Below are 26,621 nucleotides of genomic sequence, written 5' to 3'. Positions count from 1 at the left end.
TCCTCTAACGGGAGTCCAAGGAAACTTGCCGTTTCAACAGGGGTGGACCATAAGGAAAGGGGTGTTAGAGGCGTTGGTTCCACATTACAATTGAAGAGATGGTTGGTGTCATGTGGGGACACATTGCAAGCGGGGCAATCATTTTGTATGTCGGGGTTGATTCTGGATAGGTAAGAGTTTAACCTGTTACAGTATCCAGAACGAAGTTGAGCAAGAGTGACACGCGTTTCCCTGGGGAGTATGCGTTCCTCTTCCGCAAGTTTTGGATAATTTTCGTTAAGTACTGGATTCACCGGGCAATTCCCGGCATAAAGGTCCGACGCCTGTTTATGGAGTTCACCAAGGACCTGCTTGTGTTTTTTCACTTCATACGGCTGGGTTCTCAGGTGCCGTATTTCCTCAAAATGCTTACGGAGATGACTCCTTAAGCCCCTAGGCGGTGCTGGTTCATCAATCAGATGTCTGTTGGGATGCCCAGGTTTCTGGGTATTCAACAGGAACTGTTTGGTCAGCATCTCATTTCTCTCCCTGATGGGGAGTATTCTCGCCTCATTATGCAGATGGTGTTCTGGGGACATAAGAAGACAGCCCGTGGCGATTCTGAGAGCAGTATTTTGGCAGGCCTGTAGTTTCTTCCAGTGGGTGATTTTTAGGCTTGGCGACCATATGGGTGACGCGTAGCACGTAATCGGCTGGCTAATTGCTTTGTATGTAGTCATGAGCGTTTCTTTATCTTTTGCCCAAGTACTGCCAGCGAGGGATTTGAGGATTTTGTTACGGCTCTGAATTCTCGGAACAATTGCGTCTGCGTGCTCACCAAAATGTAGATCCTGATCAAACGTCACACCCAAGATTTTGGGGTGTAGGACAGTCGGTAGCGTAGTGCCATCGACGTGGATGTTCAAAATGGTCGACATTTGGGGCGTCCATGTTGTAAATAAGGTCGCGGAAGATTTAGTCGGTGATAATGCCAGCTTTCGCGAGGCGAAAAAACTGGAGAGATCAGGGAGGTAACCGTTTATTTTACTGCATAGCGCATCGATCTTTGGGCCTGGGCCTGTGGCCATTATTGTGCAGTCATCGGCGTAGGAAACGATTGTGACTCCTTCCGGTGGTGAAGGTAGCTTAGATATGTAGAAATTAAACAAAAGTGGGGATAGGACACCACCCTGTGGCACCCATTGTTTAATTCTCCTTGGTTTTGATGTTTCGTTTCTAAATTGCACCGATGCCTGCCGACCACCCAGATAATTTTCGGTCCACCTTTTAAGACATGGGGGAAGGGTAGACCCTTCCAGGTCCTGCAGTAACGAGCCATGGTTGACCGTATCAAAAGCTTTTGATAGGTCTAGCGCTACGAGTACTGTTCTATGGTGGGGGTATTGATTTAAACCGCAATTTATCTGGGTGCTAATGGCATTTAGCGCGGTGGTAGTGCTATGGAGTTTTCTGAAGCCATGCTGATGAGGGGCTAGCTGCAAATTTGCTTGGAAATAAGGGAGCAAAATGGCTTCAAGCGTCTTTGCCACTGGCGATAGGAGAGATATCGGACGATACGACTCACCTATGTTAGCTGGTTTCCCAGGCTTTAGTAGCGGGACCCCCTTGGCCATTTTCCATTTCTCAGGTATGACAAAGGTGGAAAGAGACAGATTGAAGACATGCGCTAAATATTTGAAACCCTCTTTCCCTAGGTTTTTAAGCATCGGCATGGCTATGCCGTCTGGGCCCACTGCTTTGGATGGGTTAGCACGACCAATGGCGTCCTCAACCTCTTTAGCGGTGATGGTGATTGGTGACGCGCTGAATTTGTGTTTATGTGCGCGTCTATTGGCTCTCCGTCTATCTTTGTCGACCGTAGGATGCATTATATATTGTCGGCAGAAAGCGCTCGCGCATTTTTCCGCGTCCGACAGCACTTTGTCGCCAAAGGCGATGGAAACTTTGTCTTTGTGCTTAGTCGGATTCGATAGGGACTTTACGGTGGACCAAAGTTTACCCACACCGGTAGAGAGGTTACAACCTCTTAGGTGCTCCTCCCATTTCGCCCGCTTGTGTTCATCCACAAGCAATCTGATGCGTTCGTTTATATCCCTTATTTGGGGGTCGCCTGGGTCAAGCTGTCTTATAAGGTCACGTTCTCTCGCTAAGTTTGCGGCCTCCGCCGTGAAGTGGGGCCGGATTTCGGGAATTCTCCCGGCGGGAATGAAATGTGCCGAGGCGGATTTAATGACCTTACGGAAGGCACGCTCCCCTTGGCGGGCATCAGTCGGGATAGGGAGGGCAGCAAGGCGGCTGTCTGTAAAGGATTTATATTCTTTCCACTTTCCTTTTTTGAAGTTTATGAAAGTGCGTTTTTCAGTGACGATGAAGTCGGCGGTACGCTCAAGCGAAATAAGTATGGGCAGGTGGTCGGATGCCAATGTTACCATCGGCTGCCAGTTGACGCAGTTTACGAGTTCTGCGCTCACGATTGAGATATCTGGCGAGCTGTGACAGCTTCCTACCATACGTGTGGGGGCGTCTCCGTTTATTGTGCAGAACGTCGTTTCTTCTATTTGATCCGCCAACATCTCACCCCTACTGTCCGCCCGCAAGTTTGAATGCCATAGATCATGATGGGCATTGAAATCGCCTAAGATAAAGCGATTGTTGCCAGTGAGTAAGGCCCTGATATTAGGGCGGTATCCACTGGGGCAACAGGTGGCAGGAGGGATGTAGATGTTGATGATTTCTAGGTTTGCATCACCTGACCGGACAGATAGGCCTTGACGTTCTAAGACATTGTCCCTGCGGTCGATGCCAGGATCAAATATATAATATTGCACAGAGTGGTGTATGATAAACGCGAGACCGCCTCCATTTCCGCTCTCGCGGTCTTTCCTGTGGACGTTATACCCAGAGCAGGTCTGCAATGCAGATCTTGCTGTGAGTTTAGTCTCTTGAATCGCAGCAATGCGGATGTTGTGCCGCTTCATGAAATCGACTATCTCCGTAATCTTCCCAGTTAGTCCATTACAGTTTAACTGCAGAATTCTGAAGTACATAAGGGGAGACGTCGCCACTCTGGGGGTAAGTGACGGGTGACTACGCCTGGGTTGGGGAAGGCCAGGACGCAATTGCTGTTGTGGCCCTAGGACTGGGCGTCCTTGGGCAAGCATTGGGGTACCCGGATGATTTGGGTTTGCGACCTGGCAACATGGCGCGATGAAACCCGTCGGGGGGTTGCCGTCGTGGAGACCAGAACATCTAGGAAAGTGGCACCACCCAAGGCAGGAGCTGCATTGGGCGGATGTCGCAAACATATATATTCTGTGCTGGCAGACGGTGCAAACGGAGGTAGGGAATAAGAGTCTGTTTCCCTGACCTACGCGATTGCTACCGGAAAAGAGGGGGGAGAAGACGGGGGCAGGGGCTGTTGCTCAGCATTGCTTCCGACTCTACTACGAAGATTGTAGTTATGAGTGGTAGCAGCTGTTTGAGTTGTTGGCGCCGTGGGGCGCGAGCAGCAGCGGGTACTTGTTGTGGCTTGCTGAGCAGCGGGTCTGCTGGAAGGTAGTGGGGGGGGGGGGGGCGCTAAGGCGTAGACTATGGGACGCCCTTGGGCGTGAACAGCAAGGAGCCACAAAAGATTTATAAAAGTTACGTGGACGTCGGGTTTTGGGATCAAGCCCAGAACAACCTGTCCGATGCAACCATCCCTTGCACGAGACACACTGAACAGAGTATGACCGTCCTAAAAAGATTCTTTTCCGGCAGATGCAGCAAAACCATTTCTCAGGACCGGGGTCAGGAGACGGACCCGGATTGGATTCGATGTCTTCCCGGAGTAAGAGAATATGGAGCAGTCCTGCTGCAAGGAGCTGCTGGGAGGATGACAATTTGTGGGAGGGACGAAACGAATTAGATGGGGTCACACTGAAATGACAGTCCTTGGTCGGGAAAAATCCCGAGTCGCTCCGGTACATAGAACCGACTGCCTTGGGAAGCGCAGAAGTTAGAGCATATTGATGGCAATTTGTGATCGGTCGCACCTATTAGGTGGGGCGAAGGACTGCTACAACAACAACAACAACAACAGCCATTAAAGCAAAATTCGGCCAAGAAAACCAAACTGCATCAAAAACCATGTAAAGTGAACATGAAAATTATGGGGGACATTGTGGAGCTCAAGCAATAAAATGGCTATAGCTTGTGGAAACAATATAGAGTCTCTACAGGCATCATCAGACCCCCCTGTGAACACCACATCTTCTTTGAAGTATTACAAAGATACGATTATGAGTTTAATTCTAGAATCTGCCAATTATGTGCGGGATAATTTAATCGTTGCCCATCAAACTGCCCCTGTCCCTACAAACACACAAAAATGCCTGAAAAACTGTCCCCGTCTTTAAAACGAATTTATTCATATTTTTAGATTGAAGACTTACGACTATATTTGGCTAGTGATGGCTTCGAAGTACCTGATGATGACTACTTGCAAACCTTGGCACCACAAACACTCTTTATTGCTGCAGAATCCGATAAAATTATAACTACAGGTAAGGGAAATCATTTAAAAAACACAACTGCTGCCTAATTACCGCTTATAATTTAATTACAGATGCTGATTACGAATTCGAACAATATCGCAATAGTAGCCCACTTATACGAATTTCTGATATTGTCTATCAATTCATTGAGAAAAATCCTGAAAAATTTCGTAAAATGATAACAGTTTATGAGACGCGTAAATTACCAAAACCAACATGCACCAATAGCAATATACAACAAGTGAATGAAGAAGAGAAAACTGTGTGTAGTTTACGTATCGAACATAGCGAATGGTTTGAGGGACAAGAAGAGCGTTTATATACAAAAGAAGAAGTAATGATGCGTCGCGCACAAGATCGTATGCGTGGTTATTATTATAAAACAAAAGAAGATCTCACTCATAATAAATTATATAGACAAAATTTGCAAGCACGCCACATTATTGATACTATGTTAGAACAATTTCGTTATCTATTAATCGGTTGCGATTACTTTTCAATGATATTCAATCGCAAGTATCCGCAAAAGCATGCAAATATACAAGAACACTTGGATGATGAGACAGATGCTAAAATGTTGCGCCCAAATAAACGTTTACGTCAAGTCATCAAAGAATATACAACACGTCACAAAATCTTAGATGAATGGTCTGTTTCGCTATGCAATGATTTGGGCAATTTCTATTGTCAGGGTAACTATTCAGATACAGGCAATTCTTGTACATTAAAACATACAATCAATCCATATGCGTCACGTGAGAATTTAATTCTCTTTCAAGTATGGAATTTGGATCATCAAATTGAATTATCACGTTCCATATTACCATCCTTACTGGAAAACATACGTCAATTAGTTGAGCAAACGCAAAGTAAATGTGTGGTACATAATAAACGTGTTATTGGCGTATCAGTATTGGAATACTTTTTGGAAATATTTTCTTTGAAAAATTTAAAACTAGTACATATTGTTTGTCATGAGAAAACGCAGCGTACTAATAAATCCAATGGACGTTTGGTGTGCGCACAATGTCATGAATATAAAATTTTACAAGAATTGATGGATGTGCATGAGGATGTAGTGGATGCGTTGGAGGAGAGAGAAATTTAAAAGTTTATGAAATGCGTTGGGTATGAATAATGTATTCTTAGATCTTTTGAGTTCAATGTATGACTTAAGAACGGGCTCACTATCAAAGTCTCATGTCTATAAAAGTGGAAGTCTGATTCAAAGGATTTATTGTTAATCCGCCTAATGGGTAAGCTTGAATAAAATTTAAGCAGTACATTAATTCTTCGCATTCTACACAATTTCATATTAAGCTAGCTTTCACTTATATTTCTACAACACTGTTGCGCAACTTAAATATCAGTTCTGTTGATAGCTATTAATCGTAAATTATGTTTGCATGTAAAAGCTTTACGGCTTAAGCCAAACTAATGAGAAAATTAAAACAATAAAAATATTAGCAATCCATATATATTACTATACTAATATGCATATATACAATATTATAATGTACAAATATATTATACTGAATCATCCGCGTCCGAGTGAAACATCAATCTTACTTGGTAGCGAATTTTTGGCATCAAGTTCTGAGAAATATCAAGCTACTTTGGCAACTCGGATAGGATGAGTTTTTATTAAATGATCAATAAATATAGTGGTACAAAAAGCTGAATATTTTAAATATAATAAACAATATTAACCATATAAAATATACATAGTAGGTGTCTCACACAATTATTGTAGTAGAGAAATAAATAGAGAAATAGGTTAAAAGAAATATATAAAAATTATGTCGATCCAAATTAGAGTTATAATAAGAGTGGGGCGAAATAAAATATTATTATAATAATTGAGGGTACAAACTTTCAGGTTCGTTTATTTTTTAGAAAAAAAAAAATATAATTAGAAATTAAAAAAAAAAATAAAATGTTCGTTTCCAGAAAAATACCTTAATAGATTAAAAAAAAAAAAAAAACAGTTTTCTTTTGGGAAAAATTAGAAAATTTTTTAAAAATTCCATCATCGTTATTAATTGGCGCTTAACCGCCTAGCGATTTTGTCTGTTTCGAATTCAGAATTTTTAAAACATTAAAAATATTTTATTTGAAATTTTTTCAAAACTATTAATTTTTAATAATCTTTCAAAAATTCCTAATTTACACAAAACAAGTGTCAGTTACCGTTTTGTTTTTCAAGTTGTAAATTTTTTATGCTCAAATCCTTGATAAAAAAATTTAAATTATAATTATTTTTTAAAGTAATTTTATAACGTCAGGGTTAAGCATGAAAAAAATCAAAATAGAATTGTGTTTTTTAACTTTTTTCATGTTTTCAAAACTTTCGATTTTTTGAGATTTGAATTTAAAAATTTTGTTTGTTTATACGAAAAAGTGTCTACGAGACAACCAAGACTATAAATTTTTATTAAAATTAATTTCAATATATCCTTAGTCTTCAAAGTAAATTTTGATAATAAAAAAGAAAATTTCAAAATAGATTATTTGGAATTTTTTTAGTGTTTTAAAAACTCTGAATTAAAAAAAATTTAAATTTTTCAAAATTATTATTTTTTTTTTTAATTTCTCCTAATACCATTAGATTCTTACAGCTTTTTTATTCAAGTTGTAAATTTTTTCATGCTCCGATCTTTGATAAAAAATGTGGATATATTATTAATTTTTAAAGCGATTATGTAATTCACCGGTTAGCATGAAATAATATCAAAAAAGATTTGTGATTTTTTACTTATATTTCAAGACTTTTCATTTCTTGAAAGTTGAATTTTTTTTAAATTTATACTTTGCACAGAAAAAGTGTCTACGTGACAACCAAAACTACATATTTTACTAAAATAAATTTTAATTTAACCTTAGAAAAAAAATTCGAAGTAGAATGATTTGAAATTTTATAATGTTTTAAATATTCTGAATACTTAATATATTAAGAAGTCTTGAGCTTAACAGCGGCTTATAATAATTGAATATTCAATTATTATGTTTGTTTAAGAGAAACTGAAACATTACAAAATTGCCTATGATGATTACGTTGCGGTTTTCGAAATGTTATCATCGCAATACGCCACTAAATGTTCCTTTCTTTTCAGTTTTTCTTTAACAAACATAATAATTGAAATTCAATTATTATAAGCCGGTGTTTAGCTCATGAATTCTTAAAATATTAAGTATAAATTAAACAAACAAACATAAATATTCTGAATTAAAAAAAAATTCTTAATTATTATTGTTTTAATTTACACAATATAAGTGGCACTTACCGTTTTTTGTTCAAATTGTAAAATTTTGTATGCTCAGATGAGAACAGATACTTTTTTTATGCTTTTACAAAAAATATTTTTTTATTTCGCCCCACCCTAATGTCTGAGTTTTCCTCTTAGACACAATATCGAACCATAGCCAATTGCTTAGAACCATATATTAACTAATTAGCAGTTTTATAATCCTGTTTACCAAATTTTATACTAATAAATCTATATAATGCATATGGATGTATATGTAGATCCAGTGGTGGTCAAGAAATTAGACATGTACATATTTTTCAATGCTATAAAATCAACAACAAAAAATAAATAAATAACATGTGAAATTATGAAAATGTTGAAGTAATTTTTTATTTTTAATTAGTTGAAAATGTTCTGCTATATAGAGTTTTTTTAAGTTTGGGGAGTTAATCGTTTTCGAAATGGCTGCCGGGATTGCACAATCTTGAACTGAGCCATCCATATTAAGCTAACTCGTATTTTTTGTTATTTATTAAAAAGCTTGTTGGCCGCCACTGTACGCATTCTTGTTGTTGTATTTTAGCAAGTAGTGCAATTTATACTCTTTAAAATTATACTTAAAGTATCTAGTAATGCTGTTAATATTATGTTTTATACGGCAAAAGTAGTAAAAAATTAAGTTTTTAAAGTTATTGCGTTTTTTAGCGTTATCAGGCTGGAACTGGCGAAATAAAAAAACTATAATCAAAGTTCAAAGAGATCAAAATTAATAATTAAGAATACTAAGTATATACTAAAATAATGTCAGAAACAAAAACATTTGATTACACCTGCACTAAATTTGAAGTTTTGACTTAATCGACAACAACGACATCAATATTATTTACATCCAAAATTATTAATTTTCGTTTAATGTAAAAACCTTCTACTTTATTCAAACTTACTTCAAATTTCTACACACAATTTTTGATTCAACCTAACCTAAAATTTGAAGTTTTGACTTAATTGACCACAATGACATCAATATTATTGCGCGAATGCGCAACAACAATTTAGAACAATGCGTTAAGTATTGTTTCATCATGTTTTCTTCTGTTTTTTTTACACGTTTGGCAAAAGAATTTTCCTCAACTTAACCTAAAATTTTAAAAATTACGCATCACTACACAATTGGTTTCTTCAATAAAAATATTATACCTTATACACAAGTTTCATCTATTAAAAGGTTTTTAAACTGGTTTCGATCACCATAACCGAGATGTTTAAAATATATTTATGAAAAATTTTGTTTTGGAAAATTTTCAAATTTAGTGAATAAATCTAAACAAGTATTTAAAGATTGTTATTATTATTATGGATTGCCTTCGAAATGTATAATAAGCAACTTATTTTGATAATTATAGTTAGGTTTTCATTATTACTTAATTAAGTTAAAAACTGCATCTTTGTGATTGCTACTCAACATAACCTAACATTAAATATACAATACGTTGAATATACAATACGTTGTAATCTACAGTTAACAATAAAAAAATTTAATATTTCTCATTAAAATTGTGTTTCGATTAGTACTTACGATAGTCAAAAAATTACTAATTGAATTATTATATAGATAATACTATAATAAGGTTCGGCGCAAATTTTGTTACGTTAGTTCAGAAAAATCCAACTTAGATAGTTTTAAAAGTTATATATTATTTTTGGTGTATGTGGTATCACAACGGACCTTCGTGCTGTCTAAGTGAGCTATCCTTATCAGGGCAGCTACCACCTAACCTAACCTATATAACTGCTTTTATAGATAGCTCCAACGAAACTGAACTAAATTAGCTTTTTAGTAAAGTTCTGTTTAGTCATTTTCTCACACGGATTTCAAGTGAGGGAATAATCTTGGAAGGTAGCGCATCCTTCTTTGCTATTGGCGATTGTTTTTTTATTTTCTATTTATATCGCTCTACCTAACCCCACTTTTTGAAAAAAAAAACAATAATTTTTGTTCATTTTATTTTTGTTTATTTCATGAAATATATTGCATTAATAAAAATATTACAACACTAATGAAATTATTTTGTTTCAAAAATGTATAATTTTGCAAAATATTAGATACGACAATAATTGTTTCATAACAAAATTTATATATTTATAAACACGCATAAATTGTGTTGTTGAATTATTGCAAATAATTTTTTTTTTGCTTGTAATGATTATTAAAACAGTTTCTAAGTTATAATCAATATATAAGTTTAACAAATTTTGACACATGCCACAATAAATTTATGAAAAAAAAACCATGAATCTAATGAAGTATGTAACTTAAAGAAAATGAAAGAAAAATATTAAAAATAATATTGAGTTGAGAACATAAATCTGTTAGCGCAATTTTCTCTTAATTTTCTTTTTTAATTATTATTGGCCTTTAATCTTTAAAATTTATTAAACTATTTTATGAGCTCGAGGCCTTATCCAAATAAAAACGCAGTATAAATATTTTATATTTGTATTTTTATTTCGTATTAAAAAATTTATTTACAAAATAAAAATACAAATATAAAATATTTATACTGCGTTTTTATTTGGATAAGGACTCGAGCTCATAAAATAGTTTAATAAATTTTTTTTTTATTGCAAGTCGATATTTATTCGTTTTAAAATTAGTTGTTTAACGCTTCTCAAAGCATTCGATAAAGTTTCGTTTCCTTCATGAACCTGCCTTTTTTAGTTGTTAAACAATATTAGTTTTTGTAGTTGTTGCAATCAAACTTAAATCTCATTAAAATATTTCCCCTCTCAGCGTTTGAAATAATTTCGCGTTTGCTTAAATTCTACATTTTTTTTTAAATTGTTTTTAAGTCCCTAAAATTTATAAGTACTCTGATCCATGTATTTTATGTCGTTGAACTCCAAAGTATTTTATGTCGTTTAGTACCTCTTTTTTGCACTAATGTTGGACAATAAGTATTATCATTTAAACAAGGATCTATAACCAATTTCTATTAAAATGAGAAATAATTATAGATCTGATTGTCCAGGCCCTGTAATGAGAAAGAAAAAAAGAAGAAATTAGTACTTTGAATTATAAATCTTTTATTTAAACTAAAAACATAAAAAGCTTTTTTTTACATAAAAATAAAAAACGAAAAATGGAGCGATAAAGAAAACAGCATGATTAATGGTGTGGACGATTGCTTTCTACTTTTCATTTTTGCAAGCGGAAGCTTAGAATCGTGAAAAAGGTATATTTTATGTAAGAACAGTCGTGGGTAGTAAAAGCCACAAGAACCGAATTCAAATGTAATTGGTACTGTAATTTTTATTTGGTAAAACATACAATTATAGAAGAAGATTGCAATGGAGTTATTCAGATAACGACAAAAAATTCGAATTTTCAGTGAGGCTTCAATAATGCTCGCGAAACAAAATTTTGGAACGACTTAGGTCGAAAATAAGCGAGCTCTTGCTATATTTTTAAATGTTTTCTGATAAAAATCTTATATCAGTGTCAGTTACTTATCAAGTATTCTGCAGAATGTTCGAATAACCGTCAGCTTGAATTGGTTAAAGTTAGGTTCGGCCTTAAAAATGAAATGTTGGCCATTCTCTAGTGACATTTTATTTAGATATGTCAATTTTTTTCATTATCCAGGTTTATAAAATTTAGTACGTTTATATAGTTTTTTTAACTTATTTCATCATTTTCTTTTTACTCTAGCTTGTGAAAATAAATGACTTCCTCAAAAACTTGAATACAGAGTCCGCCTATTTTTGGCTTATAAGTATGTACTTCTCAAAACATTATCAATGAGAAGTTTTTGTTTAGTCCCCGCGATCTTGTACAGCACTAAATAGTTCTAGATCTGGCGGGGACATGCTATTGACCATGAAGCTACCAGAATTCCGATCACCATCGACTTGAGTAATACCACTGCTGCTGATGATATAATAAAGTATATCGTTTGTTGTGGATTATGACAGATTCGGCGCATTGCTCAGCGTTAAGGACTGAATGGTAATCAAGCGAGTATTAGTCTGGAGCAGCACACTAGGCAATACAACGACGTGCTATAAAAACACTGGACAGCACACAGTGGGTGAGTATAAAATTCAGAAGTGGAATGCACAGAGAATATAGTGATATGATAACTTTGTCTCTGCTTTTCAGTAGGCTTGAAAAAGTCTGAATGGTGATTAATCGATACACTTATCCGAGCGCAACACCGAAGGATTTTTCAGTACATACTACAAAAAAAAAAAAAAAAAAACAACGGAATTGAGCCCAACGGATGATTAATTAAGATAAAGAAGTTTTATGAATGTGAAGATGATAGGCAATTCGATTACAGACTATAAAAATACTGGACAGCCCACAACGGGTGAGTATAAAAGTCAGAAGTGGAATGCATAGAGGACATCGTGGTATGATAACTTGATCTCTGCTTTTCAGTAGTCATGGAAAATCTGAATGGCAATCCAGTGATATTGTTATACGGGAGCAAAGCCCTAGGATTTGTCAGCGCATACCTACTACAAGTAAAACTGATTAAAGTCCAACGGATGATTATTAACAATTAGAAGTTTAATGAAAGTTAAAAAGAAATCGTGGAATGATTGCTCTCCACACCGTTAAAGGAAGATTATCTGGAGTACTTGATTGGTAAGTTCTTTGAAGTAGTCTTTCAAGCTAAAGAGGAAAGTTGTGGGCTATCTGATCACTACAGTGCCGTCTAAGTCGAGGATACTGTCATCAAGAAAATAGTTTCTTGCGCACTAACATTCAAGGGTTCCAATATTTAATTTAAATGCTAAGCGCTCAAGGACTGTCCACTCGAGGTTAGGCTGCTGATTAATGACATCGCTCTGAGCAGTCTGGCAATACTTCGTTATATAGTTTGCCTCTCGTGACAAAAAGACATCCTATAGCGTTCATGTGTATCTTCTTGTATGTAGGGTACAATGCAATTAATTTTTTGACAATTATATATTGTATACCAGTTTTAATATAGCTCACTTCTTATTTTCACATTGCAACATTTACAAGAGATATGATTCAGCCAATTTTGAGCAAAATAAAAATTTTAAATCAGACATAAAAATTAGCAAAAAAAAAAAAATCATAAACAAATTTTGTAAAAAAATGTATTTAAAGGAGTTCAGCATTTTGTGCAAATGATTAGCATCATTGCATTGCAAACTTGTGTAGCATATTTTTTACAATACACTAAGAAAATACATGGCCATGCATGCCCGTCATGACAAATACGCAACATAAAAAATCGTAGTTTATTATTTCAGTTTTGAATAGCAAATCAACAACTGTCAAAACAAAAAAAAAAAAAAATATGCTAAGAAAAAATTTCAAAATTAAAAAAGTTGTGCACGATCCGTAGCTTTCATTTTCTATAGCAACGTTTCAACATCAAATACACAAAATTTTGAACTCCCATTATACATTAATTTCGTATGTGAGAAAACTTCACCTTTTTTGCAATTATGTATGTATATAAAAATATCTCGTACTTAAGAATTACAAATATTTGTTTGTATACAAAACCAAATATAAAAGCCATTCATAGTTTAGAACGAAAGGAATATATAGTATATATTGTTTTATATAAATATATATTAGATATGTTAAAAGTAAAATAGAATTTAAAAAAAGTTAGGAGTTTAGAAAAGTTAATCGGGTTTAGATGGAAAAAGTTCAAAAACATTTAAAAAGAAAAACGAACGAATGTGTGTTTAATGCGATTATGTTAAATATAACAGTGTTTTATTTTTTATTTTAATAATATATATTTGTATTATGTATTTACATTCAGTTATAAGAAAAAAACCCTTCATTCGTTTCGTCGGAGTTTTGGTGAGATATTTTTTTTTAAAGCTTCGTTCAGCTTATTTGCTTTCAACACTCTCATAAGCCAAAGGTGGAGTTTTACTCACCATACAACAAACAATATATGAATAGGTAATATGTTTTTATTATAGGTTTTTTTTTAAGAAAAGCAAGGTTAAAGGTCTCGTGGCAATAAAAAAAATATTTGCGATAAAAAAAGACATGAAGAAAAATTTTATTTCAAAATTTGTGCCAATTTTTTCAAGCTTCACATATACTTTCTGTTAATAACAACGTAGTTAGCTAACTAATAATATTTTAATAAAATACAAACCTTCATTTGAAAATAATAAATGCCAATTTTATTTAATTATGTTAATTATTTGAATTAGTAAAATGTTTTGAGTAATAGTATAAATATTTTTTTGATACAGAAATTAAAACAAAAAAATAAAAATTTAAGTTTTTTAAAAAACATTTTTTGATTAATTACAAATTTTAAAAGTCTAACCAACCAGTATATTAATTGAAAATAACGTTCTTCTTATTAGATTTATATAAAAATCCAATTGAATTTTGCTTTCACAGCTTTATTTAAAATATCTTTCGTTATTTATCGCAAATATTTTTATTTTTAAAAACATGTATAACTAAAGAAATGACTGAGCTGAAGCTGCAAAGCTAGCCTTTTCCGAAAGAAATTCCACAACTTTACAAATAATAATTACATATTACAGGATTTCTATTCGTTCTTATTTTAAATCCTTGCTTAGTTTTTAATGCTTGCTTGATTCCTCTTCTTCTTATTAAGCAATGATCTCCAATATAAATATGTAGTATAGTTTTTCCAAACTGTTAAAGTAGCTCTAAATAGCACTCAAGAAATAAAAGGCATACCATTTGGACTAACTCTGGCGATCTCTGGTGACAAAAAGAACAAACCCAAATGAAACAAAGTTTTATTTTCTTTTAACAGGCTCCGCTAAGTTCCATTCAAATCTTGAACTAAGCTTAACTCGATTATTATATTTATTTTTGTATCGGGAAATATAGCACTTACAAAAGAAATACTTCATGAATCTCTGCTACCAAATTAGTGGCGAATGTATTACAAAAGCAACGTATGGACAGGGCCTTTAGAAAGAAGAAAATTAATAACTCGAGCCTCATTAAGATGCTGTTTGTAATATTTTCTAAAAACCTTCCCAGAGACTGCAAGAGACTTGCTCTTGGTATATATGTAGTTCAGAACTGGATAAGATTATATTATATAGAAACATTACTATATAATATATAAACTTAAAACGTGTGTCATGGTTAAGAAATTAATGGTATATAAGAGGTGTCATCGGAACAGTTTTGTCGAGAGCGCCTAAAGGTACACTTTGCTATTCACATATAAAATGTATGAACTTAGTGTGAGTTTAGAACAGTGATCTCCTCCAGAGCTTCGGAAAATTATTCGGCGGTCACCCACATGTCGTGTGAGCACAGCGACTAAAAGCACCGTCACATAAGTTTTTTGGCGCAGCATCATGCACTGACAGATAAGTGTGATGCATGCAGAGCGACAAAAAGCACCAGCGCCATCTGACATGAAAAAACCAACTTTTGATGCAAGCAAAGCATAAGAAGAAGAATTTGACATATGTTTTGGCTCAGAGTCCTTTCATATTTTGCAAGTGTAATTATTTTTCCCACTCGTTAGTACTTTTCTAACATTTTTCACAGTTAAAAACCGCATTTTAACCAATAATAAGAGAGAAAATATGTTAGCAAGTAGTTTTCTTACGTAGTGAGATTGTTTATAACAGTGCTTGGCGAAATTTTTTTTATGTGAGTGGGCTAGTCGAAATAAGTTTCAACTGCTAAGTCTAAAGTTCTATTCTATTAGCAAACGCAAACCCTTTTGCATGAAAACTCATTAACAAGAGAAATTTCATGGCGACCCGGCCATGAAATACAGGAGAGCAGAAAGTGAATCATATTTCGGTTATACTGCAAGCAGTAAACATCTCAGGCGTAAATTCCATGCAACATTTTTTTCTCCACTCTCCTTAAACAGACATACTACTAAGAAAATATTACGCTTGTGTTCAAAACTCTGTTGGCTTTGTGCACTACTGGTTTAGAAAGAGAAAGGCAGCAATTGCACTCAGAGAAGCATTACACAACCAACAACGTGACAGAGTGACAGAGCACTGGTTTCTACACTAGTATGATTGTAGGTGAACACGGCGTCTACAGACCACAACAATAATAAAGCAAAGCTTGACGACAACCGTAGCTAAGCATTGGTTCCTGATTACTTTGAAAGCGGCATCCACCAATGTAATTACAGCAAACAATAGCGAAAAATTTAGAAACAAATATTAATTATGTTTAAAAAACGCCCAAAAGAATGATCTTAGCTCTTATTAGCTATTTATTTACTTATATATTTTAGTTTTTATTGACAAATCATAAATGACGCGCTCATTGTCGCTTCCCAGAAATATAATTAAGTTTAATCTGGCTACAACGGCTTTCGCGATTGATTGTCGTGCTGCTCTGTCGCGCCAAAAATAACAACACTCATAAGAACATGTGTAAAAATAATTTTACATATGTCGCTTCGTAGCCGCCGTCGTGAATGTAATCAGGCCTAATTTGTTTACGTTGCACTCCTAGCCATGATCGCCGGTAGTAGATATACAGATATTTGAATTTGTATAAAAGCATGAGCTTTTCTCCAATTAAAAATATAAAAATTTTACATAAAATGTGGTATGTAGACTTTTATCTCGGAAAATATGATATTAGCACATGAAAAAAGCTAGCGTTTGCGCAAATCATAGGAAACAAAACAAAAATTGAAATTAATTTCTTTTTCTTTTTTAGATACCTTAGAATTTTGAATGAGCTTGATAAGTACTTTGTTTCGTTGATGAAGACATTTTATTATTAACGTATTGTGATAAATTTATAAAATATGATGATTTTTGTTTTGAATACGTTTTGTTTTTGTGTAGAATATCTGTCTGTTTTCGAATGACTGACCTACTCGTATATTTATTATTAAAAGTTGGCTGAGGAGGTTGATTGCTTGGCTGATTGGTTTGGTCGATACAACGATTTTTATTTATATGCTATACATATTTCCATATAAATTAATACATTATGAGGTAACGAACGATCGAAGGAACGAATGAGCAATTTTTTTTTAGTTACATTTTTTTTTTCTTGCGGCGTATGGTACTTTTTTTTGTTGTTTAGTGATATTTTTTTAAGTTTTTTCCAATATAATGCTTATTTATTTTATTTTAGAATTTATACAGTTTATTTTTATTATTTTATTGCCTCTATGTTTTTATATGTTTGTGTAGTTGTTGGAAAGGAAATGAATAGAACGTCAACATGCAAAAATTTAGCTGATAAATTCATTTGAGGATTTTATATAAAAAATGAGCTATAAATTCTTATTATTTTTAAATATCTTCCTTTTTTTCAAACTAAAAGCTTAATAATTCTTTTCTATGATTTTTTTTTATTTTAATTAATTTTTATTTTATTTTAAAAGCAAACGGCAGTGTATCATTATTTGGCAAGTGCGAGTTGCTGCTTTCATCCTTCAAAAAATAAATATATTAACGCATTTAATATGAATTATCGCTTACAGCTCAGCTGTCGTAACAGATCATCTTTACCGTTATCAACGGTATTTCGTGCTTTGCACTTCAAACTATTTCTCTAAAGATTTTTTACAGTTTCCACCATATTTAAAATTTTCATTACCGTTATATCCGCTTAAAAACTAAATGTTAAATTTATAATTTTCTTATACATATATAGATATATGTAGTTCACCCCCATTTAGACGGCTCGATGCCCTTCCCCCAAATTATATGCCGCCACCACATGTCCTACCCTGGCCTACACTAAACTTTACGCCAACGCCCCACGGAGCCCTCGCGTGATTGCGCATAGCAATCAGGACTCTTACTACTTCTACTTGTGCAGATCTCTGGCGATTCGGTGACGCGTGCTAAATCGCGATTTATCGTTTTAGAACTGAGTACACGTGGACAGCGCACCGACCAGCCAGTACGTCGTGATATATCTTGTAGCGGACGTTGCGCTTTCGGCGGCATACCATCCACTTTACCACCATTCGCTTTCGACCACGTATCATAGTAGTCTGCATAGCTCTTATCTGTTTTAATATCATTTGGAGTGGGTGCAGGTGTGGTTTCCACTGATGTATTCTCCAGCGAGTCCAGCTCTTCTTCGAGTACACGTTTAGCAGCTGCCTGCAGCTTTTCCATGGGCAATTGACGCAGGCGTGTGCTGTCACGCCTGAGCAGCAAACTTTGCACCAATTCATTGACAAGTTTATCGCTAACACCCCTGATATTGGATGGTTGTCCCATTATGGGTGATGCTGGACTATTGGGTGTTGAGGGATTGTCGGCATCTATGCTGGTATTTTTACATAGTGGTAAAGAGAGACGTTCGCGGCGTTGTGTTAATGTTTCAGCTTCTATGATTGCATTTGGGTTTTGACGGCGTGTAATTGAAACATTGTGCACAATTTTGCGTCGACTGGGTTTGTTGGCAAACTCATCGGCTAGCGCTTGACTCAACTGTTGCTCCTCGAGTGTTTCATTATCCTCCTCTTGTAATAATTTGAAGAGTCTAGAATGTGTGGAGGCACGTTGGTAGCTGCTCATTTTACGCAACTCTGGGAAGCTTTCCGATTCAGTGTCAGTGGATGAGAGTGGCTTGTTCATATCGTTAACACCAGAATCATCTTCTTCCATTTCGGATTCAGAACGTTGTGAACTATTTCGTGACAGCGTGCTTTTCACTGTACAACTATCGACCGAGAGTTGTGTAGTTGTGTCCAGTTTGCTTGATTTTGTTGGCGCTTCCACGTTACCACTTTCGAAAGCTGATATTCTATCACGCACTGAGATTTTCGTATCTTTTTCTTTGAGACCCAAATCTGGCAAGCCATTCGATAAGCCCTTCCTATCCACCATTGGTTCGACAAAAACTTCAGGCAATCCCTGTTCGCTATTGTTCGGTGTTGCTTCACGGTCTACGCTCGCTTCTCTAGCGCCTACACTTTTACCTCTGAGCGTGCTTACTTCCCTGTTAGCGCGCTCAACTCCAACGCTCTTACCACGCACTGCGCCTTGTGTAACGGTGTTTGTAAAGTTAACAGCATTTTCAATGCTCTCCTTTTCCTCAACTTGCACACCATCAGCCTCAATGAGCGAGTTTCTGTTAGAGCAGCGATTTGAATAGACTTGCGAATCACATTTTCCTTGCTTATGCTCATCAATTGATGTACTAAAGAAAGCCATTGCTTTACGATAATTGTTTCGTTTCAGGTTAGCATCTTTTACGTTTTCTGTTTTGTCAATGCTTGAAGTTGTTTGAACTGCCGAGTGGTGCGTGTCATCATCATCATTTCTATTATGTATCCATTGCTCTAGGTCTTGGTATGGTTTACTCAACTCATTGTTCTCAATTGTTGGTTCCCACACATTTGCTACAATTGGTTCGTGTAAAGAGGCGTTGTCCCAATTTTCAATCGTACAATCATCATCTTCATCGCTTTCGCTTTCGTCCTCGTTGTTCATTATCGCCTTATTATCTGGATCAACATATTCAGGCTCTACACCCTTCGCTGCTTCTAATGATGCCCATAGTCCCACATCTAAAGTTGGCTCATCGGGCAAAGTAGCTGCATATGTTTTGGGTGCATATTTTTCATATGAACTCACGTCACGCGAGTCTTCGCGATCACGGTCAGCCCAGAAAGATGCAGAGTTAGAAAAGCTAACATCATCTTCATCATTATTTTTAGCTTGAATTTCAGTCCAGAAGTCGAATTCTTCGTCGGTATCAACTTCGCGTGGTTCTGCAGGGTACTGTGTGGGATCGTAGTAATTTTCAATGTTCTCTGTGGCTTTTTTCTGTGTTTCAATGGCAGCCCTAAATTTAGCTTCTTCCTCGACGGGCTTGGCTATGTTAATTGGTTGGCTTGGTGCTGCAGCGATTAGCTTCACAGCAGTCGATAAAGTTTTGGCTTTTTCAACTGACGCCCAAAAGTCAACTTCTTCCTCAACGGGTTCGACTATGTCATTATGTTGGTTTCTTGCTGCAGTGATTGGCTTCGCAGCAAACAATGAAGCTTTGGCTTTTTCAACTGAAGCCCAAAAGTCTTCTTCTTCTTCTTCCTCCTGTTCTTCTTCTTCTTCTTTCTCCTCATCCTCTTCTTCTGCCTCCTCCTCCTCTCCTTCCTCTTCATCCTCTACTTCTTCTCCTTCCTCTACATCGAGTTTTTGCCCACATTCTGCCACTTCATCATCAGTGTCATCTTCCTCACTTTCGCCTGACTCTGCAACTTCTCGTTCTTCCCTCACAGGCGTGTATATCTCAGCCTGTAGCGCTGTGGACAATGATTGCTCTTGTGACTGCATTGCTATTGGCCGATAGATTACTTCGTCTTTCGATTCTCGGGCTAGCGCGACTTTTAATTTTTTCTTTTCCGGGGCAGACTTTTTAATTTGCGTGGATTTCTCAATTTCTGCCCAAAAGTCTACTTCGTCATCCTCGTTTTCAGCCACTGTGGCATCGGACTTGTTCTCAGCTTTGATCTCTTCTGCTTGCGTTTCTTCAACCTTATTAGACGTTTTCTTTGTTGCTGCCTCAAATGTTGACCAGAAATTAGCTTTGGCATCACTTAGAGCTGCTGGCAGTTTTAATTTTGGTACAGGTTTCGGTAGGTCATCATCATCGCGATCAGCCCAAATATCGTCTATTTGTGTTTCTTCCTCTTTTTCTTTCTTAACTGTGTCCGCAGCGCAAGTTTCCTTATATCCTTTTGTTGCTTCAGTATCTTTCTTTTCAGTGGGCTTACCCCAATAGCTTGCCGATTGTTCCATCATCTTCTGCGCTTGCAACTTGGTTGCACGCAACGTGGCAAAGAAATCCAAATCATCAGATGGAACAACTTGTGTGACTGTTTCCTTGGCGCTCTCTTTCGATCCATTTTTGCAGATCTCTGATTTATTATTTTTTATATTCTTTCGCGGCTCAAATTCTTTCACGTCAATCTTCTTGGTTTCCTTTGTAGGCTGATCCTTAATTTTTGCTATATTATTGGTAACACCATGTTCCATTGTTTCGCCAAGAAATTTGTTGCGCATATTCAATGAAAATGATGTTGACACGTATTCTTCGCATTTGTGTTTAGATAAGTAGTGGTTGTATGATGGGGGTTCCACCAAGATCGAACTTGTAGTACGATCATCGGTGTTCTCTTGTGGAATGACATCTTCATCGGAGTCCATTTCTACACTCGTTATCAAAAACGAGTTTCGTCTTCCATCCGATGAGATACTGTGTCTCCTTTCCTCAATTTGTGACTTGCCTACCTCTACAGTTGCAACATTCTTATCGTTGAAGGAGAACCTTAGCGGCAAACGTACTGTTACCGAATCCTCTTCGGCTGCATTGTCATTATGCTCATTTTCTCCAATTTCTTGCTCTAAATCGTTCTCTTTTTCAACAGTTGTAGCATCGCTTAACGCACAGCCTTCACGGCGTATAATGGTGTTCTGCTTATCGCTACTGCGTTCTTCCGCACTCTCATCTTCATAGATAACACTCAAACTATCACGGTCTATATCATCGTTCTCTTCGATGTATTCATCCAACTCGAGTTCCTCAACGACTTCTTCATTGTCTTCCTCATCGAAGATATCGCTTTCGCCATCAGCTGTCGTAACGTCGTCTTCATCTTCTACATCAACTTTTTGACACTTTTGATGTTTGTATATTCCTATGTTTGTAACAGATTTTATTGTCTGCAAACCTTTGGTCTCCACACATTTTGGCGTAACATCAGAATCGTCTTCTTCATCGCTAGCGCTATCTGAGCCGGAGCTCATTTCGGTCTCTGAAGCTAAGGTGACAACCGGCACAGGTACTGGCGAAGCATTGTCCGTTGGCGACTTTTCGCCGAAATCTTTGTCACGCTCACCAGCATAATTCTTCTCAATATCCTTGCCTAAGTTGAGATTGTTGTCAACCACTTTGGATATATCCTCGAGACGTTTTGTCAAACTATCAAATATGGAGCCCTCACGTTTTTCGCGTTTCGTACTCTTGCTTTTAGCTTCATCTTCAGAGTTTGCGACCTCTTCGATATCCACGTGTTCATTACGCTTTGGCGAATCAGGTTTCTCCACTTTAATATGATGTTTTAGTATTACTTTTGAAGGCATATCATCGGTGCTGGGTGTAACAATGATATCGGGTAATACGCTTCTGGCGGGACTAGATGGTGTACTTTGGCTTAAGCTAGGCGCTACCGGATAAGGGTGTGGATATGGTGGCGTCACATAAGTGGGGTATGCCGTTGAATTTTGAGTGTCAAACTCATTTGGAGTCTGTGGAGGTATGAAAGGATGCATATATGGCGATGTCGCTGGTGTTTGTGTATACGGTTGGGGGTGTGGCGGTGGTGGTGTATAAAATGGGTAATAATATGGATAGTGTGGAGGATATGTGGGATGTGTGCCGGTATTGCAGTTTTGTTCGCTGGGTGTTGTTAGTGGTATATTATAAGTATATGGCCAGCCTGGTGGATATGTTTCACCAACATTAGTAGGCGGCATATGTGGTGGTGGTGGCGGTGGATACCAGGGATAGGGGTAAGGATACGCATATGCGGGATATGGATGTTTGGGCATGGAATGAGTACAAGAACCAGAGTTAAGTGATGAAATGGATGAGGAAGATGATGTTGTGCTAGGCGGATTTGGAGTGGCTGATGTATTGTTAGCTTCGTAAGTGTTTTCTTCAATCGTATTTATTTTTAAATTTTTATTATCAATTTTTTTGTTTTGATTTTTGTTAGCGTTCAATGGATTTTCGTTCAATTCAACACAGTCTGAGTTTGCCAATTCGACTTTTTTAATAATTTTTTTTTTTTGTTTTTTTTGTATGTCAATTTTTATGCAAAGTGGTATGAAAAGAAATAGAAAGAAGAAATAAAAAATAGTATAATTAAAGAAATTAATGCTTAAAGAATGTGTGAACAAATGTTTTAATTTTCACTGTAATAATAAAAGTTTATAATAACCAATTAGGTGGCATAATAGTCCGGGAGCAAGCTACCATTTTTTGTGTTGGCCATTAGTATCAAAGCTTCGAACTTTTGTCGTGTTTAGAGCTCTAAATGGTAGCTGGCCCCCAGACTAGACTTGTAGATTGTGAGAATTTGCATTTGCTTATTTATATAATTAAATGATAAATACTAAAATAAAAGCCGCGTTTTTTCAACATGTATATATGTACATCTACATTTGCAATTAATAAAAAACGCCCATGCAGAAGTTCACATAGTAGTAGTCTATGGAGAGATAGTGGAGACACAAACCTTATAGGTCATAGTGTATAAAGCATACCAAAATTTAAAGTGGGGAATAGTGAATACACACACCTTTTCGTACTAATTTTATGCGCAATAATTTCATAAGTGTATATAAAGTTATGCCCTTAGCAGTCCATGTAAAGTTTAAGTGCATATGTATATACATGTAAAAAAACACATCTAAATTTTTATTTATAAAATGCACGCCTAGATCTGAAGAGCGATCAAGTACGTCATTAAGTAAATGCAAATATTTTTTAGATTTTATTATGATTTTACTCCGTGTCAGTCTACAAAGCGTAGGAAATGAAGAAAATATTTTACGTTTCCTAGATCTAATATACAACACTCACACAATGCAGCAGTCATGCAATTAATAACATTTCGAACTGACTAAAGAAAGAGCTAAAAGTTAAATACAAAATAAGGGGATTCACTTTGTATTGCAAATAGTGCACGGACTGCATAGATGCACAGATTTTATGCAATCTGTACAATTTATATGATGCTCAAACCTATATATATTTTCGTGCTATGAATTTTATGAAATGAAAATGCAACCTGTGATTCCTCTCATTTCGCTCACGAAAAACTTAAGCAATTAGTTTTGGTGATATTTCGTGGCGTTTTGTTATTCTCTATGTCAACATTTTGACGGTCGCTACTGATGCTCTCCATAACTCCACGAGAGCACCTCGTAGTATTGCATATGATATATACAATTCGTGCACCTTGCGAGACAAGGCGAGTCCCCCTTATATACATAGTATATTATATACACTCAACGTTTAAAAATCTGCCGCGAACAAACAATTGCTTTTTTATTCATTGAAAATTTGGTTTGGGTATAGAAAATGCCGAAACAGAAGAATGTTTTTCATAAATTTATTTTGTTACTGTGTGTAGAAAACTGTTAAAAAGAATTATGGAAAGACTACCTATGTTTTCTGTACTTTCTGCAGAGAGAATAATATCCAATTTTTTTTTTTTTTTTTGAATAATTGAACAAGTTATTTTTATGATTTTTTTTAATATAGAGCGTCGAAGTTAGCCTCTAAAACGTAGATATTGGTCTTTCGAAGTTTGAAGTTGGACTTTTCGTAATTATTTTAAAGCTAATTGTAACGAAAATTAAAAAAGCAGTAATATGGGCGTTATTCGCGTTTTTCCCCGTGGTACAAAGGTTTAACCTTGCACGTTTACATAACAGGTGTTATGCTGTATCTAGAGTCAGATTTTCCCAAATATTTAGAGCCATATATTATTTCTGAATTTGTTACTACCTGTCATATAACCTTACAAAGTAAAAAGTGCATTTCAAATAAGAAGAGATAAAGATAACATATTTACCAACAAGCATAAGTACCAAGTACTCGGTGAAGTTCGAAGTGTAAGCATACAAGTGTACTCTTTTTAAGTTAACTGAAGTTCTTCCAGGAGTTGATAGGAACACGAATTCCGATACGATACTTTACCATACCAAATACCGATAGTTTTCTCATTGGGTACCGATATTTTACACTCCGTACTTTTGTGACGATACTTTTTGACATCGGGTATTTCGACCCCAGTATCGTATCGAATTTGGCGGAAATACATAAAGAAAGAACTCATCAACTAGACGGCTCTTTGTGTTTGTTTATCTCGAACAGTAAGCAGTCTCTAGTCACTCATTAACTTTTTTCGGTAAGAATCAACTTTTAGGCGATTTGCTATTCAGTATAACTAATATACTATATAATCCACTCCCGCGGAAATTATAAACTGGTCGTTTAACAGTGGCTGGCAGGCCCTCCAATCTCGATACAAATCTCAGAAAGTATCTCCAAACTTTCGTGGCATATTTTTGTTTATTTTAGCGATTGTGTTTGATTAAATAATCGATTCTATTTCCAAAAGTCACAATTGCGCAAGGTTACTACATCGCATGAATAAATAGGAGCCAATTAACCGAACCTCCCTCATTGGGCATACATTTCTTGCTTTCCAGCGAGTTACTCGCGACTCGTAGCATACTGGTGGTCCTTATTTTGACTTATTCTCTTTGGTATCTCCAACTGAGAATTTGGGAGTAAACTCCAACCTTCCATTTGGATCTTGTCTTTTTTAAGGTGCAACTCTTATACTACTCATTTGAATTATAAATTTAGTAGCAATACTGAGAGTATCGAGTTTGTTTTCTACACCAACGGGTACCCGATACTTGAAGTGCCGTATCTATACTTTGCATTAGATATCGTGTTCCTAGTAGTTGGCCACAACAGAGGCAACTTTACCGGAAACAAATAGTTTCGCGCTTTAAAAGAAAGCTTCGTCGCTTCCTATCTGCGACAACCGACACTTATAAGTAATTTTTTTATTATCGGGTTATTACCGACTGCGAATTATTTTCGTCTAGTAATCGGTTTGTGGTTGCTTTGCTATTGCCGAGTCATCGGCTTCTTATTGGTTCCTTAGCAGCTTTGTTTAGACCGGCTAGAGGTGTGTCATTGATTTTATAGTGAAGTTGTTCAAATCATGACAACATGCCGGTAACAAATTAGTAACACTGCGATAAAGTATCGATAACTTTTCGATATCAAATAGATACATTTTTGATAGCAAATCAATAATTTTTAAATAAGTTTTTGATTACAATTCGATAAAACGCCTATAACAAATTGTTAATCCTCCAATAAAAAATCGATAACTTTTTTATAAGTATCGATCACTTCTCTATAATAAATCGATAACTTCACACATAAATAACTTGCCGATAACTTCCTCCATACATCATATCAATACCGCAAACTACGCCTACACTACGCTTACGCTTGTATTCTGGAAAGGGGCGTCCATTTGTGGACTAAGATGTTTACACATCACAAAAAAAACCAAGTTACCAATTTCGAATTTCAAAGATCCTACCTATGTTTTGAAGGCGAACTTACACAAGTGGAATATGAAACCGTTTGTTTGTGTTCCAATTTCTTTTCCCAATTGTTTTGTTCCAATACCCAGCTAGGTGCTGCACAGTGTTCTTGATTCGACTTCATTCATCGACAGCAGTAAGGATTCTTCCTCTTCAAAATTCTTGATTTTCAACTAATCTTTCTATAGATCTAGGTATGTGAAATTAAAATTTCTAACAAAAATTACGTCATGTTTCTTGGAGAAATTTGTCAAACTAACAATTATTTACAGCTTTTAAAGCTTTTTTCTCAAAAAAGTTACTGTTAATTTTTAAATGATCATACATGCAACGCTAAGAAAATAATTAAATCGCGCATTGGATTGCCCTCAAAATTTATTAAAAATTAAAATTAAAATTGTGTCATTGCTTTATAATGCAATAGCGATATTGAACTGTCTCGTTCATTCGTTGGTCTGCAGTAGGTTGCTTTTTTTAATTTTCGACAAGTTTTAGCACAACAAATTACAGACTAATGAATTAACAAGCCAGTGGGAACCCCGCTAATGTTTAATTTCCTATTGTTAAAACTTTTTCGCTGACCCCTTTATTTATAAAAAATAGAAAAGGGCTATAAAGCTTTTTAAACTGACACTTCCATAAAAATTTCCAATTATAAGAGTTTTAT

At 35.7% G+C, this 26,621-nt stretch overlaps 2 protein-coding genes across 17 annotated transcripts in view; one reads left to right on the top strand and one right to left on the bottom strand.

Moving 5' to 3' along the window:
• Nucleotides 1–12,045, top strand: part of Drep4 (DNA fragmentation factor-related protein 4) — a 33,874-nt gene extending 21,829 nt beyond the window's left edge. The window contains exons 3-6 of one of the 3 annotated variants that reach the window (XR_010949451.1): nucleotides 4,421–4,544; nucleotides 4,607–5,791; nucleotides 11,493–11,871; nucleotides 11,946–12,045. Coding sequence is in view for 1 of the 3 variants with exons in the window: in XM_067765234.1 (XP_067621335.1) it covers nucleotides 4,421–4,544; nucleotides 4,607–5,643 (1,161 nt within the window). In the remaining 2 variants the exon portion in view is untranslated. Of the gene's footprint in view, nucleotides 1–4,420; nucleotides 4,545–4,606; nucleotides 10,130–11,492; nucleotides 11,872–11,942 lie in introns of those variants that run through there. The other 2 variants (XR_010949450.1, XM_067765234.1) reach the window with 2 other exon arrangements.
• The window catches only part of LOC137239669 (uncharacterized), a 148,892-nt gene continuing 132,044 nt past the window's right edge, over nucleotides 9,774–26,621 (bottom strand). For all 14 annotated transcript variants that reach the window (XM_067765230.1, XM_067765232.1, XM_067765227.1 and 11 more), the window contains 2 exons: nucleotides 16,498–22,578; nucleotides 9,774–10,815 (listed from right to left, as the gene is read on the bottom strand). In XM_067765230.1, the coding sequence (XP_067621331.1) occupies nucleotides 17,531–22,578 (5,048 nt within the window). In that variant the 3' untranslated portion in view covers nucleotides 9,774–10,815; nucleotides 16,498–17,530. The remainder of the gene's footprint in view (nucleotides 10,816–16,497; nucleotides 22,579–26,621) is intronic.

Source organism: Eurosta solidaginis, chromosome 2 (assembly GCF_040869045.1).
Source record: "Eurosta solidaginis isolate ZX-2024a chromosome 2, ASM4086904v1, whole genome shotgun sequence".
Classification (NCBI taxonomy): domain Eukaryota; kingdom Metazoa; phylum Arthropoda; class Insecta; order Diptera; family Tephritidae; genus Eurosta; species Eurosta solidaginis.
The sequence above is the reverse complement of the archived record's forward strand: the minus strand, read 5'-3'. Positions and strand labels throughout refer to the sequence as shown.